At 36.7% G+C, this 18,572-nt stretch overlaps 1 protein-coding gene across 2 annotated transcripts in view; it reads left to right on the top strand.

Annotated features, from left to right (window-relative positions):
- Positions 1 to 5,308: 5,308 nt before the first annotated feature.
- The window catches only part of DNAJC27 (DnaJ heat shock protein family (Hsp40) member C27), a 32,337-nt gene continuing 19,073 nt past the window's right edge, over positions 5,309 to 18,572 (top strand). For both annotated transcript variants that reach the window (XM_058551669.1, XM_058551670.1), the window contains exons 1-3: positions 5,309 to 5,540; positions 12,953 to 13,035; positions 17,055 to 17,124. In XM_058551669.1, the coding sequence (XP_058407652.1) occupies positions 5,454 to 5,540; positions 12,953 to 13,035; positions 17,055 to 17,124 (240 nt within the window). In that variant the 5' untranslated portion in view covers positions 5,309 to 5,453. The remainder of the gene's footprint in view (positions 5,541 to 12,952; positions 13,036 to 17,054; positions 17,125 to 18,572) is intronic.

Here is an 18,572-nt window from a genome sequence, read left to right on the forward strand (position 1 = left end):
ACATGGAGTGTTGATTACATTAGTCTCTCTACTATTGCAAATGTATGAATTTTGTAACATAAATTATTCCAGAGCATAGAAAATGAAACAAAACTTCCAAATGTTTTTTTATGAAGCAAGTATAACACTAATATTTAAAATAGGTAAAGGTAGCACAAAATTACTTAATTTGTTATTATATTACTTAAGAATATTACTTAATTCCAATGTTACTTAAGGACATTGATGAAAAATTCTAAAAATGTTACCTTACAGAATTTGGCAATATACAACCAAACTAAATATGCATTTACCTTTGACTCAGTAATTCCACTTTTTGAGAAATTTACACTGAAGATACATGCACAGCAATATGAAAATACATAAATGCCCATAAATATATTGATCGAAAAAGCCATAGCATATCCACACAATGGAGTACTGTACTACGTAGCTGTAAAAAAGAATAAATGTGATCTTTGTGAACTAACATGAGATGCTTTCCAGGATATACTGTTAAGTGAAAAAAGCAAAGTTCAAAAGAACACACACACACAGTTACCTTTTAAGAAAGAAAAAGAAATAAGAAAATACACATGTAACTGCTTACTTTTTATAAAAAGAAACACAAGAAGGAATCAACTAGAGTCTAACGTGACTGGTTGCCCACAGGAGGTAGGTGGGAAGAGGTGAAGAGGATTGGGATGGGGGTGAAAGTGACACTTTTCTGAGTACATGTTTGTATAATCTTACTTTTGAAACTACATTAAGTTTCACATATTCAAAAAAAATGAATAAAATAAAGTCAACAGTAATGAAGGGGAAAAAACCTAAAATAAAGTACAAAGAGAAACAAATGAACTTAACTGTATTTCAAATGAAAACCATAAACACACCAAAGGGAAAAAAAAAAGGATTAACTCAACTAACTTTTGAACCCAATACTTATATGAAACTATGTAATAACTACATCTGGAAGTTTAAGACAAAAATAGCTATAAACAAATATTGAACTCTAGTTCAAAATGTTTCTCTTCTTTGAAATAGTATGGGTTAGCAATTCTGAAACTACTTCCCGTGTATTGTAGGACTGAGCAAATGAGTAAATATATTGAGGATAATGGGAGCCAGTTTCTCACTGTTGAAGAATGAGTTATAAATATAGAAAGGGAGAAGGCTAGAATGAATCCTGTTGTGCTAAAATTGTGGATATCAGTATGAACTATGTTTTAATATATGGATTTAGATGCATGTATATACGTATATGTATTATTTTGGCTCAGTAAACTGAAAGGGCTGAAAGCAAAGGCATCCAGTATCAATGAGCACAACTAGCACCCAGATCTTGGTTTCTAAATACCATTCTCCACTAAAAGGACCTAGTAAACCAGGGCTTATTCTTGTGCCAGAAAGCAAGGAAGTAGTCAAAAAATGATGGAGACATATCAAAAAGACAAGAGCTGGCTTGAGCATCAAAATAAATAATAGTAATAATAGAATATTCTTAGGGTAAAATAAGCACATATGAGTCCATCCTGATATAAACTAGTAAATGAATGAATGAGAAAGGAAAGCTCTCCCTTATGGTAGACTACGAAGTAATAAATGTAAGAGAAATGATGGAGTTAGAAAATCACCATTTTGCATCCATCATAGTAATAATCTCTTCAGCCACGAATCAACATTGGATTCTACAAATTTGCAGATGAAATCTCAACGAAGAAACGATATCTATATAATCTCAAAGTAATCCCTTACAAATTACTTATTACAAAAGGAAAAAGTCTCTTTACTGTGGATTAACCTAGTGAACAATACCTTACACCTTAACCAACTCACTCAAGTTAACATCATTAATGAATGGAACAGACTGACATTACCAATCTTCTGATATGATGCTCTTAAAATGACATAATGTCTTTCCTGTGGTACTTTAGCCAAATATAACTGAATCTAATCAGAAAAATATACCAGACAAACACAAATTGAGGGATATTCTAAAAATAATTGTCATTTTGGAAGATAAAGAAAAGCTGAGGAACCACTCCAGATAAAAGAGGACTAAAGATATACGACAACTGGATGCTGGATTAGACTCCAGATCTGGGGGCGGGAGGTGGGGATGGTGGAGATGACATAGCTATAAAGGATATTATTGGGACAAATGGCGAAATTTGAATATGAACTGTGGGTTAGATCAAAGTTTACCAAATGTTCTTGGTTCAAGGAGCCCTATAGTGTCTCAATAACTGTTTCATGGTGTTTCATGGCCAAAAGAAATATCTAGGTCCAAACACCTTATTAAGTATTTATGCCCTAACAATTTAGTTGCCATTTGAAAACATAATACACATGTAACTTGAAAGAAAAATAATATTTTTTATTTCATTCTTAAATAACCACAATTGCTTACTAATGGATTTGTGCACCTGTTGGGTACTGCACAACTTCTCAAATCTTGGAATCAGATTGGATAAGACCATCTTCATTTCCTGTTTCACACTGATTTTTGCACTGTACTTGCTTTTTATCACAACCACAGAAAAACCCAGCTTCCCAAATATACAACATATCAAAGGAATATGGCGCCATCTATTGTTGGAATTGTAAACAACCTTGAGCAAGTAGTTTTGCACAGATTTCATTTGGTTTGCCTTGAAAATTTAGATTGTAAAATATCTCACAGATATCCCTCTGTGAATTCACTGTGAGGCTGTGGGGCACCTCAGTGCACAGGTTGGGTACCACGGGATTAGATGATAGTACTACCTGATTTTGCTAAGTATACTGTTGCTATGTAAGAGAAAGTCCCTGTTCTTAGGAAACACACTGAAGTATTTACGGATAAAGAAACACGTCTGCAAATTACTCTCAAATGATTTAGAAAAACATGCATATACGGATAGCGAGCAGAAATGGTATAGTAGATGAGGCACAATGTTAACGACTGATGAATCTGGATAAAGGGTAATATGATTTTTTTCTATTATTCTTGAAACTTTTCTGACTGAAATTATTTCAAAATAAAGATCTCCAAAAGATGCAATACAATACTACACTTTAAGCTGTACATGCATATGTAGTAAAACAACTTTTAAACGCCTGGAAATTAAAAGCACCAATTCATATAGTTGCAACGTTTTGTGGAGCAGGAGGAGGGATGTACTGGGGAAAAGTATACACAGTATTGGTGATTTTTTTTTCTTAAGATAGGTGGTGGATATATAGCTATTCATTATATTATTCTTTATATCTTTAAGTATGTCCAATATATTTCATAATTTACTTTTAAAAACAAATATGTAGAGTCTTTCGTAATACATAAAAATAAAAAACACGAGCAAATGAAAGCATATGGCTAATGTTTATTGGGGGGTTACCATGTACTTCATGTGCTTTATTTCCTGCAATACTTACCAGCACCACATGCCCATGTCACGCCAACATAAAGTATAACAGGGCTGGCTCCAGAGCTCGTGCTCCTCAACGCCATACCATGTCTTCCAGCTCCATTCCATACACAGTAATTCATGCTTCTCCTTTTTATCTCAGAGAGTGGGAAAGAAAGCTAACTTTCTTGCTTTTTCAATTCCAAACTAATTTAACACACCTAGTAGAAAGTATGGCTACACATATTCAAACACTGAAAACATCAATATGAAAAAATGTTAATAAATTTTAATCTTCACCATGTTTTACTGCTCTTATGCTCAATAGCATCATGCCTAATCAGTCTTTAATAGTTGAAGATTTGACATTTTGCAATTCTTCCTCCACAATACCAGTTCTATTAGAGGGTCAAAGGTGAACTATCAAAGAGAGAGATGTTTATTGATTTAATTTATTAAATCATACTGAGATCAGCATCTGGAGAGTCAGTATAAATCCAATTCTTTTAAGCTTTAAACTATCAAAATTCTAACCAGGACTTATATTTCACATTTGTAAAGAACTTTAGAAGCTTCACTGAACAAGTTATATTACTTGTTGATTATGAACACAATCCAGAATAAGCTTTTTTCTGAAAAGCATTTAATGTTTTAAAATTAAATTTTAAAATTAAAATGATTGAAAATCTAACTTAATTACGAAATTTTGAGCCTTTATTCACTGTCTTCCTGCAATGTATTTAAGATGTTTAAAGCTATGTGAGAACAGAAGCAATACTACCTTTGCCCTTGTCATTTACTGGGAAATTGGCAGCCATTCTTTTTCAGGGCACCTAATAATCATCTGTCAAGTTCTGTTTACCTTCCATAACTGAAGATATTGACTCAAAGAATTACAGTTCCTCTCAGACTGATTTTTATTGAAGCAGATGCTTTTCTTATCTCCTGGAATGAGAAAACTGGTTATCTTAGAATCCATTATTATCCTACTGTCCTACTATCAACTAAAAGAAACGTGAGAACAGAAGGTGTGGCTAAGTTTGGATGGAAGTGGCGGGGAGAGGAAAATGAAGGAGTTTACAGCTACTAGCCATCACACACACCTTGATAAAGCTGCAAGAGTGTAAGAAACGTCCTGTCTGAGCTTTCCTCCTACAGATTAGAACTATGGAATAGAAGCGCACCGCCTAAACTAAAACCCGTCCTGACTCCAAATGGACAACCTATTTTTTAAAAATAATACGAATGGGTGCAACTATGACATACAATCTACTGGGGCTTTGGGGGGGGGGGGACTACTGGCAATAGATGTTAGCTCAGAGGCGGTCTTCCTCAGCAAAAAGAGGAGGATTAGCATGGATGTTAGCTCAGGGCTGATCTTCCTCACAACAAAAAAGGAACTGGATTCAGATCTTGCCTAAGGCCCCTCTTCCAGAACCAGGGTTCTGACTTCCCCACTTCCCTGGCTCCTGACCCTGCCTCAGCAACGGAAACATAATATTGGAACGGGTGGAGGGAGTGGACGGGCCCACGAGACTGAAGAATGCAGAAAAAACACCCCAAAACGGACCGTGGTCTACTTTGCAATTTCGGCGTGGCTGGGCCTGGAACTAACCCGTAATTCCAGATACTCACAGCCAGAGGATCTGCCCTGAACTGCCAACAGGTTTCTACCACCCGGCTGCAAACGCATCAAATGCCTGTGTCCTAGCGCCCTGAACCCAAGGCCGCGCTCCCCACGGAGAGTACACCCAGCCACCCCCGGACGCCGCCTTCCTGCCAAGGGACTCAGCCCAGCTAGTTCGCGCGACCCCGGGGGACAGGTAACCACAGCCTCGTCTCCAGGGCCTGCGATGACGTCACGCCGCCCCTCTCCAGCATCGCGAGACTGTCTCCTCCCTCCCCCAGTTCCCTGCCCTCCCAACCGCCGGCGCCGGTTGCCAAACAGCGGCAGGGATGGCGAGCCGCGGGGCCGAGGTGGTGACGATAGCAGCAGTTCCGCCATTGGACGAGGAGGCCTGAGGGACGGGCCAGCGTGGTGAACAAGGAGAGACCGAGGCGGGTGGCCCCGAGAGAGCGAGGGCAATGGAGGCCAACATGCCGAAGCGGAAGGAGGCTGGCAAGTCCCTGCGCATCAAAGTCATCTCCATGGGCAACGCCGAAGTGGGAAAAGTGAGTACGGCGCTGGGAGGGGCGGGACCTCAGCGCGACGGGGCGACGTGCCGATTGGCTGGGAGGGCGGCCACTCAATAGCCCGGGTCCCAGCCTCCTCCCCGCCCCTCAGCAGGCCGGGGTCTCCTCCTGGGTGACGCGGCTCCGCTAGGAAAACTCTCCTGACCTTTTTGACCTGTGGGTTGCCCCCCTCCTCCACTGACGTCACTCTCCATAAGAAGGTGGCTTTTGTGGTCTCTAACCCTTGAATGTATCCATAGAGAGTAAGGAGGCCTAGGTCCTTATGTCAGGTCTTAGATACCATATCTGCGTTCTAGGTGAACCGTCCACGACTTAGAGGTGGAGAAGAAAAGTTTAGTTACCCCCAGCAGTGCTTGGGAGCCGAAGGGAATTTACTGGGGTGCGTGTGAGGATTGGGACTTATAAAATGTTGCTCTGCAGACATGGAGCCCAGAATCTACATTTCAGTCGTAAGATGCTGAGGTGTTTCACGGAGGAGATGCAAAGGATGTCAAGGAGGCAGCGTTATTTTGTTTTATTTTTATTTGTGGTAGTGTCATCACATCCATTCTCTCAAAGAAGCCTTAGTTCCACTGCCGTTTTCTATGGTCCTTCTACTGGATATCAGCTATGAGCTCTCCCGTAGTATGGGGGAAGGGAGGGCGAGAGGTGATCGGAGGCCTTTCCTCAAATGAATTCTAAGACTGCCTCCTCTTCACTCAAATTGTCTTTCCTTCTGGGTAAGTGGGAGGTGTTGGTTAAGAACCTCCCAAGGTCATTAAACCAGTGACTAAGACAGGACTAGAACTGGGTCTTCACACTCCTGCTGCAGTGCTCTTTCCATCATTGGATGCTGTCAAAATCAACCCGGAATAGGATCTACATGCCAAAAGAGCTGTTCATGGGAGTGTTTAGGCCAGTACCCTGCACATAGCTGCTGCTCAGTAAATGTTTATTAGTTTTTTTTCTTTCCATTTAGCTTTATCCTGTAATATTTATGTATCCTCTGTGCATATGTATGTAAGTATTAACATAGCATTCATAGAAAGTCAACACTTATTGAACATCAGCTATGTTCCAGGCACTAAAAAGAAAAGAATAAAGCCTCCAGAAGGTTATTTACTAAACTGGCTAAGTGAGCATGCACCACTTTTGTAGTTTTACTATGCCTAATGATGCAACGTTAGAAATAGCCCCAAATGCCCAGCGTCACCACATTTATGTACCATTGTTCTGGAGTTATTAGCTAATGCAGTTAGACGAGAGAAGAAAATAAAATATGAAATACTGGAAAGGAGAAGGCAAAATTATCATTATTTGCTGATGATAATGATTGTTTATCTGGAAACCCAAAGAGAATTAAGCTATTAAAAAATTAATAGCTTTATTATATAGAATTATAATTGTTTGGACTGTGTAATAAAAAAACTATTTTAACTTACACTAATAACCAAAATACAGTACCTAGATTTAAACTTAAGAAGAAATAAGACCTATATGATGAAACATTTCAAGCTCTACAAAGGTATGTAAAATTACTTAGGCAAATGAAAAGATATACTTTCCTCTTAATTAGGATCACTCAGTATTTTAGAGGCCAGCCCTGGTGATCTAGTCGTTAAGATTCAGCGGTGAGTACCATGGCCCAGGAACCACACCACCCATGTGTCATACTCTGGTGGCTGTGTGTTGCTGTGATGCTGAAAGCTGTGCCCCCAGTATTTCAAATACCAGCAGGGTCACCCATGGTGGACACGTTTCAGTGGAGCTTCCACGCTAAGACAGACTGAGAAGAAGGACCTGGCCACCCACTTCTGAAAAAATTGGCCGTGAAAACAGCGGAGCATTGTCTGGTATAGCTCCAGAAGGTGAGAGGATGGTGCAGAAAGATGGGACAGGGTTCCACTCTGCTGTACACAGGGTTGCTAGGAGTCAGCCAGCTTGATGGCACTAACAACGGCAAATATTTTAGAGATGTCAATTCTTTAAAATAATCTACGAATATAATTCAATTCCAGTTAAAATACCAATCGGGATTTTTTTTTCTTCAGAAGATAATAAAAGGTACCAAAGTCCTTGTGAAAAATTAAAGGTGAGAATAACCAAGAAAATTGTGAAAAAAGAAATGAGGGGAGACTAACACTACCAGGTATTAAAACATATTTTAAAGTTACCAAACTTTTCCTATCGATACTGGAAAGGAAGTATAGAGACATCAGTGGAACAGATTGGAGTTCAGAAATAAACCCAAACACATAAGGAAATTCCATTTACAACAAATGTAGTAAATTCATGGGAAAGTAGGGACCATTTAGTAAGTACTGTTGGAACAACTACTTACTATTTGGGAGTGGAGTGGATTCTTAATGCATTCCTTTCTCAAAATAAATTTTAGACGGATAAAAGATTTAAATATACCTTAAAAAAATTTTTTGCCTTAGTTGTAAAAGTAGCACATATTTATTTTAAAGAATTTGGAGAATATAGAAAGATATACAGATAAATAATTTTAAGTTAAAAATTAAGGCATGCCCTAGTAAATAATCCTTGGATCACAGGACAAATCAAAACAAATGACAAAATAACTAGAAAGCAATGAAAAGGAGAGAATCCATACCAAAACCTTCAGGACAAAATTAAAGCTGTAGTCAAAGGAAGATGCATTATCTTATTCATTTCTAAAGAAGAGAGAGGAAACTAAAGAAACTTAATGGTTGCACAACTTTGTGAATAGGCTAAAAACAACTGAATTGTACACCTTAAAAGTGTGAATTTTGTGGTATGGTATATCTTGATTTAAAAACTAAAGGAACATAAGACGTTAGAAAAAGGACAGGAAATAAACCAAAAGAAAGAGAGAATTCTCTGGAAATATTAATGAAAAAGAAAAGTGCCTAAAAATCTATTTAAGAAAAATAGAGAAAGAAAAAATTACAAGATGAGTACTGAAAAGGAGACATTATCACATACTGGAAGAGATTAAAAGAATGATTAGAGAATACTACGTACAGTTCTATAAGAGCACATTTTAAAATGTAGAGGAAATGGAGGATTTCCTAGCAAAATATAAATTACCAAAATTAACCGAAAAGAAGTAGAAAACCCAATCGACCAGTCACATAAGAAGAAATTAGAAAAGAAATTAAAAGATTTACCATCCAAAAAGGTATCAGAATCAGATGGCTTCATGAATAAGCTTTATTTAAGCTTTAAATAACACATAATTTCAGTTACTTAAGTTATTCCAAGGCAAAGAAAATGATGAACATCACTCCAATTTATTATATAGTCATGGTAACTTAAATAGCAAAACTTGATATAGTATCAAAAAGAAAAGTATATACCATTCTCACATATACATAGAAAGGCGTCATTTCTAAATATCTACACCTAGAATTCAGCAATATATCAAAAAAATTTCACTATTAGCAAGTAGAGTTTATTCCATGAATGCAAACATGGTTCAATATCAAGAAGTTAATCAACATAATTTGTTACATCAACTGATTACCCATACTAGAGAAAATATTTTCAGTACTGTAAAGACATGATATAATCAAGTAGTCAATCCTAATAAACACTTTAAGCAAAATCAGAATAAAATGAAACTACTTAAATATGACAAACTATTTTTAATAACCAACAGCAAACATCATACCAGATGGTAAAATGCTAAGGCTATTTCCATTAAAATTAGGTACCGAAAAGGATAGTTGCTATTTTCCTTTATTATCAGCATTGTTTTAGAGGTTCTAGAAATGCAATAAGAAAAAGGGGATTCCCAAGGGCTTAATCCCCTCTATGGAAGAACCCTGAAATTTCTCTTTGGTCTTTGTTTACATCCAGTTCAGCTTTCTGCATTGGCAGCAACCTACCCGAAGCCCCAGTCCAGTTCTCAGTGTCCTCTAGGATCTGAAATTTCCTAATGTGCTTACCATTGACTCTTCATATCAACCAACTCTGAAGCTTGCCCTAATTCTAGATTTCCAGTTATATTAAATAAATATTTTCCTGTTAAATCAGTTGAATTGGGTTTCTCTTACTTGCAGTCAAAAGTACCCCCATCATGCAATATTGTATATACTTCTCTGGAGTTTGCTTTTCTCTATTAATAATAGATTATGGTAATCTCTCCAAGTTACCTGTCATAGTTCTACTCACTCTTTTTCATGGTTGCGTAATAGTCCGTAATATGCAAGTATTCTCTCTATTGATGAGAATTCACTTTGTTTCCAGCTTTTTTCTCTACCACAAACAATGTTGCTATAAATATGCTTGTATGTGTGTATATATATATCCTAAATACTGTGTGTGTATATATATATATATCCTAAATACTAGTACTCTAATTTCTGTGTACTAGGTTCCCAGGGGTGGAACTGCTGAGTTGAAGAGCACATTTTTAATTTTAGTAGCTATTGTCAATTGCTCTTCAAAAAGGTGTGTTTCTGCCAGCAGTATGCAAGCACCCTTTTCCCCAATCCTTGCCAACAGAGTGTTGTCATTCTTTTAATTACTACCAATCTAGTTAGTGAGAAGTAATTTCATTGTTACCTTAATTTGCATTTCACTGACTACAGATGAAGTTGAGCATCTTTTCATATGCTTGTTGGACATTTGGGATTTGCTCTTCTGTGGATTGCCCAATTTATACTCTCTACCTGTTTTTCTGTTGGGTGATGTGTCTTTCTTATCAATTTTTCTGGTTTGGTAACATTAGAGATATTAACTTTTTGCCAGTCATATGAGTTACAAATATTTGCTCCAGTGTGTTTCTTTTAATATTTTTATAGATATTTTGCCATACAATTGCTTTTATTATTATTATTTATATATACTCAATTATGCATGTCTTTTCTTTATGGGTTCTAGGCTTCCTTTCTGGGTTGAAAAGGTTTCCCTAAGGTTGTACATATGTTGCATATTTTCTTCTTAAATTTTTATTGTTTTATTTTTAAATACTTAAATCATAAATTCATCTTAATTTATTTTTGTATATAGGGAAGTTAAGGACCTAGCTTAATTTTTTTCCAGATGTATATTCAATTTACCAGTAACATTTTACTAAATAAATCATTCTTTTCCCATTGACTTTTAGTATCACCTTCTTTGCTTTTTAAATTTCCTTATATAATGGAATATATTTCTAGGCTCTCTGTTCTGTTCTACTAATCTACTTGTCTATTCTTATGCCAATATAATACTGTCTTGATTGGTTTCAGACTATATTTTAATATCTGTCAAAACAAATTCCCTCCTTGTTCTCCTGCCCTGCCCCATTCCTCTTTTTCATACTTTGATTAGTTCTTCTCAGATAGTTGTTCTTTCATATGAATTTTAGGATAATTTGGAATAAAAAGGACTCAAACCTGTTAAGATTTTAATTGGAACTGCATTAAAAAATAAAAGTGCCTAAAAATCTATTTAAGAAAAATAGAGAAAGCAAAAACTTCTCTCTATATTTATGTTATCTAACTTAGCTTATAAGATCCTAAGACCCAGGAACCCTGTCTCTTTGTGTTATAGAGAGTGGTTATTAATACAATTATTTAAATATGTATCTCTTTAAACACTTAGGACTGGTGTTTAAATAGCTTACTGGAGTTAAAAGACTTCTGGGTCGCTAATCTCATGAATAATTTAGAAAAAGTCTATATTTATTTTTCTAGGCTATCATGAGAGAAAACATTTGAGAAGTGCTTTCAAGCTATAAAGTGTTTTTAAAAGTATAACCTCTTGCAGTAGTCACTCCAAAGAAATATTTCCTTCAGTTCACAATGAGCTTAAGTACTTTTTATAGTAGCTGTCCTATTTAATTTAGATTGAGGTTCATCAGAAAAGGATTTGAGCATAATAAACTCCATTACCAGTACTTCAAGTAAATTATAAGTTTCACGAATGCTAAGGATTGTTATTAATATACAATTCATTTTAAATTGGTTTTTCATTGGCACTGAGCTAACTGCTGCAAAAGATGTTAAGAAGTAAAATACTAGTGCTTGCCCACAAGTAGTTTACTTTCTGGCTGAAGAGATAAGGTAAATATACACATGTGAAAAGATAACTAACAACAAGGCAGTGTATGACTGATGGCAAACACATTATATATGTATATATGTAATAGTATATATAAGTCAAGTGCTAGAGGAATTCAGATACAGGCAAGATTCTTATAACCTGGGTGCTCAGAGTTTGAGCTGGGCCTTCAAGGATAAGTAGGATTTGGAAGGAAGGGAGAAAGCTCATACCAAGTAGAGGGAAAAGTAATGACAACAGTCAGGAAGTCAGGTCCTGGGAGTTTTGCAGAAATGGAGAGTTATATAGAAGGATTTAGACAGAGAAGCCGGATTAAGGCCAGATTATGGAGGACCTTGAATAAAGGACAAAAGAATTTAAATTTCAAACTCTTGGCAGTGAGAAGCCACTGAAGATTTTTGAGTTAGGGAAGTGAAATACGTTAGTGGTGTGCAGTATTGATTAAGTTGGGAGGAAAAGGAGGCGGGAAGACCAATAAAGAATTTCCTACCATTGTCTAGGAGTAGATGATGAGGACCTACACCAAAGTGATATCAGCGGGGATTGGAATGAGGAGAAAGATGGAAAAAACATTCAAAAGAAGATTTAGAAAGGCTCAGAATCAAACATGATTTTAATATTTTAATCCTCTGTAATTGGGAAAGTGGTGCTATTATTAACAGAACTAGGATGTCAGCAGGATGAGCTATTTTTACGTATAAGATTAGTTCATTTTTGGACATGTTGAATTTGCAGAAACAGTGGGACATCTAAGTAGAAACTAGTCTGAGAGGTATTTGGATCTGGTCTTGGGAGGGAGGTCAAGGCTAGACTGATGTTTTGGTGGTATTGTTGCAAGTATAAGAATAGAAGAGGTCTGGGGCCAGCCCAGTGGTGCAAGCAGTTGAGTGCGCATGTGCTCCGCTGCAGCGCCCTGGGCTTCGCTGGTTTGGATCCCGGGCACGCACAGACGCACCGCTTGTCAAGCCATGCTGTGGTGGCATCTCATATAGAATGGAGGAAGATGGGCACGGATGTTAGCCCAGGGCCAGTCTTCCTCAGAAAAAAAAAAAAAAAGAGGAGTATTGGCAGATATTAGCACAGGGCTGATCTCCTCACCAAAAAAAAAAAAAAAAAAAAAGAATAGAAGAGGTCTTCAAAAGAAAAGAGCACAAGGATTGAGAACTAAACTGAAAACATACCCATGTTTGGTATTAAGTGAAGAGTTTAAAAATAATTTTTCTTTAAAATCTTCACTTTTAGCATTTCTTTCAGTCTTTTGAAAATGCTTTCTCTCTCATAGTGGTGAATAAAGAAACCGTAATGAAGAAATGTCCTTATTTTGTATATGTTCCCAGAGTGTATTTACTAAAAGCATGTATTTTTGCCTTTTTTAGAGCTGTATTATAAAGCGATATTGTGAGAAAAGATTTGTGTCTAAATATCTTGCAACAATTGGAATTGACTATGGAGTCACAAAGTGAGTATATTGTTTCTTTGAGCTTATAAATTACATAGACATTCAGAACCCTTCTAAAATGGTCTATCTTGAAGTAGAGATTCTGAAGATAAATTGGGAGAGATAGGAATAGAATAAGAGACCTTTACAGATATGTAGTGATCATATCATTCGTTCATCATTGAGCACGTTCTGTTCGCTAGGCCTTGTGTTAGCTGTAGGGTCTACAGTGATGAGCACATTACACAAAGCCTACCTGGTAGGTGTAACCTGTCAGGAAACTTGTTTCTATATGAGTAGGTCGTATTAGCACATGTGTTTTTAAAGCATTTTGAAATGTTCTCTCTAAAAATGCTAAATATTATGTGAAAACTTTTCTACTAGAAGACTTCCTTTATTGGTTTATGATCTTTAATAGCCTATTGGAATCTAGCAAAAATAATCTGGGAAGAGTAAAATTGGGTATAATGGGGACTTATTTGGAGACTAATCAAGGGTGGGTTGAGCTTGGGGAGGAGGGGTTACATTCACAGGAAATAATACTACCAAAGAGTAGAATTGAGGGTTCCCCAAAGGTGGACTCTCAGGCGCTCGCTGTTCTGGCCCCAACCTGCCCCTCCCCTTCTCTCTAACTCCATTCCTTTACACACTTGCTCTCCATGCGTGCTGAACTACTGCCCTCCTACTTTCCTATCTCAATGCCATTATTCATTCTGTCCAACTGAAATGTCCTTTTCCTCTCATCTCTCCACCTGTCAGTCTCTTCAAGGTGTAAAATACTCCCATTCCCCATAAGGCCTTCTGACCACCCCGTTTATCAATCAGGACCCTTTTTGGTTGCAAATGACAGAAATATTAAAATTCTCTATGCTGTTTATGGTATTATCATAAATTGATTTGTGTTATCATTATTATTTGTATATCATTATTATTTGTATTTAATGTCTCCTGCTAGATTATAAGCTCCATGAAGAGGGGGCTATTAGAATAAATTATCTCTAAGTGCCAGGCACAGTGCTTATGCACAGTAGATACTCAATATATGTTTATTGTTAGGTAAGATAGATACAGCTAAAGAGAAAGTTTGCAAGATTAGAATATGAGGGCAACATTCAAGAAGGTAGACTAAAGTGGTGGTGTGTATCTATACTTCAGGGCACAGGATTTCATCAATGATATGGTAGGATATACTGTTTAAGGCAGTTTTGTTTTGAATCCATGTAAGTAGCTAGTTTATTCATCTAAGAAATGAGAATCACCTTATTATGCTGTGGAGCTGTGGTTTATTCAACAGATTATTCTGTTTCTGGCTGAAATTTTTTTGGAAAAGATGGCTGTCCCCTGGTGAGTCAGGAGGATATAATTGACAGAAAACCAACTCAAGCAAAAAAGGAAAAAAAAGATATTAATCAATTTACGTAATCCAATTGCAAGGATGTAGCTGGGCCTCAGAGATGGCTGGAACCAGGGACAGAATATACCCAGATCATTTCACTACATCTCTCTCTAACTTTTGGCTTCCTCTATGCAGCTGCCAGCAGATCTCAGGCTTGCATTGTAAATTTTACTTCCGGAGAGAGACCAAAACTAATATCTCAAGTTTAAAAAGCCCAGAGAAAGTTTTAATTGTCCAGGGGAGGACAGGTACCTTTCCCCAACTCGGCTAGCTGTGGCCAGCAGAGTGGGATCCTAAGAAGATGGCGGAACCCCTTTGAGCCGCAACTGGGAGGAGGAAGGAAGGGGTACTCTTGGGTAGTCAGAATAATAGATGGCCGTTCCATCCCTCCTGATTTCAATACTGTGAAGCTCAAATTTCAGTATGCTTAAGAATTACTTGTCGGGTTTGTAAAAATGCAGATTCCTAGGACCCACACTAAGATTCTGATTTGCTGGGTCTGACTTAGGAAGGCCACAACTTAGGAAAGCACTACCTTGAGATAACGAATTAGCATTTTTCTTAAGATAATTTCCCGTATCTAGCTTCTGAATTAAATTGACCTCTTTTGAGTTTCAATGTATGAACACATTTGTGTTACTTTCTGACTTTATAGACTTCAGTTCCGTCCCTTCTCAGCTGCTGTCTTTTTAATGTAAAAGTTTCTAATATAAATTGTTATAGCAGGGCCGGCCCCGTGGCTTGGAGGTTGGGTGCGCACGCTCCGCTGCTGGCGGACCGGGTTCGGATCCCGGGCGTGCACCGATGCACCGCTTCTCCAGCCATGCTGAGGCCGCGTCCCACATACAGCAACTGGAAGGATGTGCAGCTATGACATACAACTATCTACTGGGGCTTTGGGGGAAAATAAATAAGTAAAATTATTTTTAAAAAAAATTGTTATAGCAGATCTTCTCCAGATGCTCTCGAACTCTGTTATGATTTTGTTTTATTTTACTGTTCTCACACTCTCTTTTATAAGATGATTATAACATCTGATTTCACAGATGTTAAAGTGAAAACAAATGTGCATCTTAGAATAGGTGAAATATGGAAGAGAATTCTAGAATGAAGAAATCATGATAAGATGCTTAGTGGTCAGTTTGATTTAAATATATAAGTAATATAAAACAACTGTAGGAATTATGGTTTCAGAACAGAAAGCGGATGTTACAGACTTGGACAAGGGAATAATGATAATAAGCAAGCCAGGAGGTAGTATAGGGACAATGAGAGCAAGGGCTGATGTCCTTGTATTCCATAGGAGGGAGTAATATCAATGCTGTCTAAACTGAAACATGCTACATAAAAAACATAATGACTCTAATCTGTTAATTTATTGTTAATAATCTCTATTCTTACCCTTAGAGGGATATTTTAGGAAATAATATTTCTGTGGTGAGGAAACATTTGTATTTAAAGCTCGATAATTCCTCCCAGTTCACTTCAATTTCTTTTTCTTTTGTTAAATTTAATAAAAAGTAAGTTGTATGCTTTTTATTTTGAAATAGTATAATCCCATTTTTATAAAAATATTTGTGTTTAGGGGCCGCCCGGTGGCAGAGCGGTTAAGTGCGCGTGCTCCACTTCAGCGGCCCGGGGTTTACAGGTTCACATCCCGGGCACGCACCGGCGCACCCCTTGTCAAGCCATGCTGTGGCGGCATCCCATATATAAAGTAGAGGAAGATGGGCACGGATGTTAGCCCAGGGCCAATCTTCCTCAGCCAAAAAAAAAAAAAAAAGAGGAGGATTGGCAATGGATGTTAGCTCAGGGCTAATCTTCTTCACCAAAAAATAAAATAAAATTTGTGTTTATCAGTCTTATCTATGCATATAAGAAATCTACAGTGATGTTCATCTATATTTATGAAGGTTTTTCCTGGGTGGTAGAATTTGGGATAACTTGTAAACTTTCATCTTTGTATTTTTTCTTTAATGTTTGAATTATTTATAATGTTTCATTCATTCATTTGCCAATAGTGATTTTTCTTTTAAAAAAAAGATCTAGACGCAAGTATGCTATGATGTTAAGAATAGTTAATTCTATTATGAATGGTTGTTATTTCTCTTTTTGTTCTTTTCTCTATTTTCAAATTTTTGAAAACAAATTGACTATTGCTGTTACGCAAATGAAGATCACAAGAAAATTAAACAAATGTCATTGATATTATGCATCTTTGTTACTGTATTGCATGGTAACCAAGCATAACCAGTAGTAATTAAGATGTCTTACTAAGTGAAGTAAAATGTTTTGTTTTCCTTCATCTCACTCCTACTTGTCCCAAATCAGTTTTTCCTAGTACCATAGCAATGGCTACCATTTGTTAGTTAAGGGGTGTGGGCTGAAGTGTCTTGAGGTAAGGTGAAGGTAAATGAGAGTTCTTATTCCAAATGAATTCAGTGTTCTTAAAGTAGGAGGCAGGATCATCTTCCAAGTTGCTGGCTGTTGTAAAGATTATCTTGAATCAAGAAGAGGCACTAAGAAAGCCTCTTTTAAATTTCATACACATACCCTTTTGAAATTCGTAAATGGCATAAATGATATTAATATGAATGCAGAAACCATGACCTTCTTTGGGATTGTTTCCATTTGAACATTTCAGGGTACAAGTCAGAGACCGAGAAATCAAAGTTAACATCTTTGATATGGCTGGACATCCCTTCTTCTACGAGGTAAGAAAGCCTTTTTGAGAAAACCTATATCCAATATTATCATTGGGTTTAGGGAAAGATCCCGAATTATCTGAAACAACCAATATTCAAATCACGTATAAAAACAGGTAAATTTAGCTGGTGTTTGTGGCTTCTCTTCTGAGCCCTAACTTAATGGATATCTGTTGGTCTTTTGTGCTGTCCACTTAAATAGCAATGGGAAATTTTGGTCCTACGTAGTCTCAAAATGAATCTCACGGCCATTCTCTTTTGTTTTTCCTTTCTTGGGTTTTTTATTTTCCCTATGGAGGCTCTTCTCTCTTTTCTAGTTTGGCCATTTCACTTCCACTCTTGTCTTTATTATTTCCTTCCTTCTGCTTGTTCTTGTTCTAGGTTCTGGAGGTGGGAGCTTAGATTATTGATTTGAGACTTTCTTCTTTTCTAATGTATGCATTTAGTACTATAAATCCCCCTCTCAGCACTGCTTAGCTGTTTTCCACAAATTTTGAGATGTTGTATTTTCATTTTCATTCATCCAATAGGTTTTTTTAATTTCCCTTAAGACTTTCTGTTTGACCTATGGATTATTTAGAAGTGTGTTGTTTAGTTTCCAAGTGTTTAGAGATTTTCCTGTTAGTTTTCTATTATTGATTTCTGGTTTGATTCCATTGTGATCAGAGAACACACTGTATGATTTTGATTCTTTTAAATTTGTTGAGGATTTTTTTTCATGGGTCAGGATATGGTCTATCTTGATATGTGCTACACAGGCATTGAAAAGAATGTGTATTCTGCTATTGTTGGAGTGTTCTATAAATGTTTATTAGATCCTGTTGGTCAGTGGTGTTTTTGAATTCTTTTATATCCTTGCTAATTTTCTGTTTAGTTGTTCTATCAGTTGCTGAGAGAGGGGTGTTGAAGTTTCCAACTATAATTGTGGATTTCACTGTTTCTCCTTTCAGTTCTATCAGTTTTTGCTTCACAGATTTTTCAGCTGTTGTTTGGTGCATACACATTTAGGATTGCTATGTCTTCATTGTATAATTTTATTATTATATAATGCTCTCCTCTGTATCTGGTAATTTTCTTTTCTCTAATGTCTACTTTATCTGATATTAATATAGACACTTCTGCTTTCCTTTGATTAATGTTTGCATGATATATCTTTTTCTATCCTTTTCTTTCAGCCTGCTTATATCATTATATTTGAAGTGACTTTCTTATAGAGAGTACATAGTTGGGTCATGTTTTTTCATCTATTATGCCAATTTCTACTCTTATCTAGTATATTTAGACCACTTATATTTGGTGTAATTATTGGTATATTAGGGCTTAAGCCTGCCATTTTATTTTTTCTTTTCTGTTTTCCATTTCTCTGTTTTCTTTTTCCTGCGTTACTGTGGGTTACCTGAATACTTTTTGAATTCCATTTTGATTTGTCTGTAGTGTTTTTGAGTAAATCTCTCCAC

The sequence above is a fragment of the Diceros bicornis genome, chromosome 12, assembly GCF_020826845.1.
Source record: "Diceros bicornis minor isolate mBicDic1 chromosome 12, mDicBic1.mat.cur, whole genome shotgun sequence".
Lineage (NCBI taxonomy): Eukaryota > Metazoa > Chordata > Mammalia > Perissodactyla > Rhinocerotidae > Diceros > Diceros bicornis.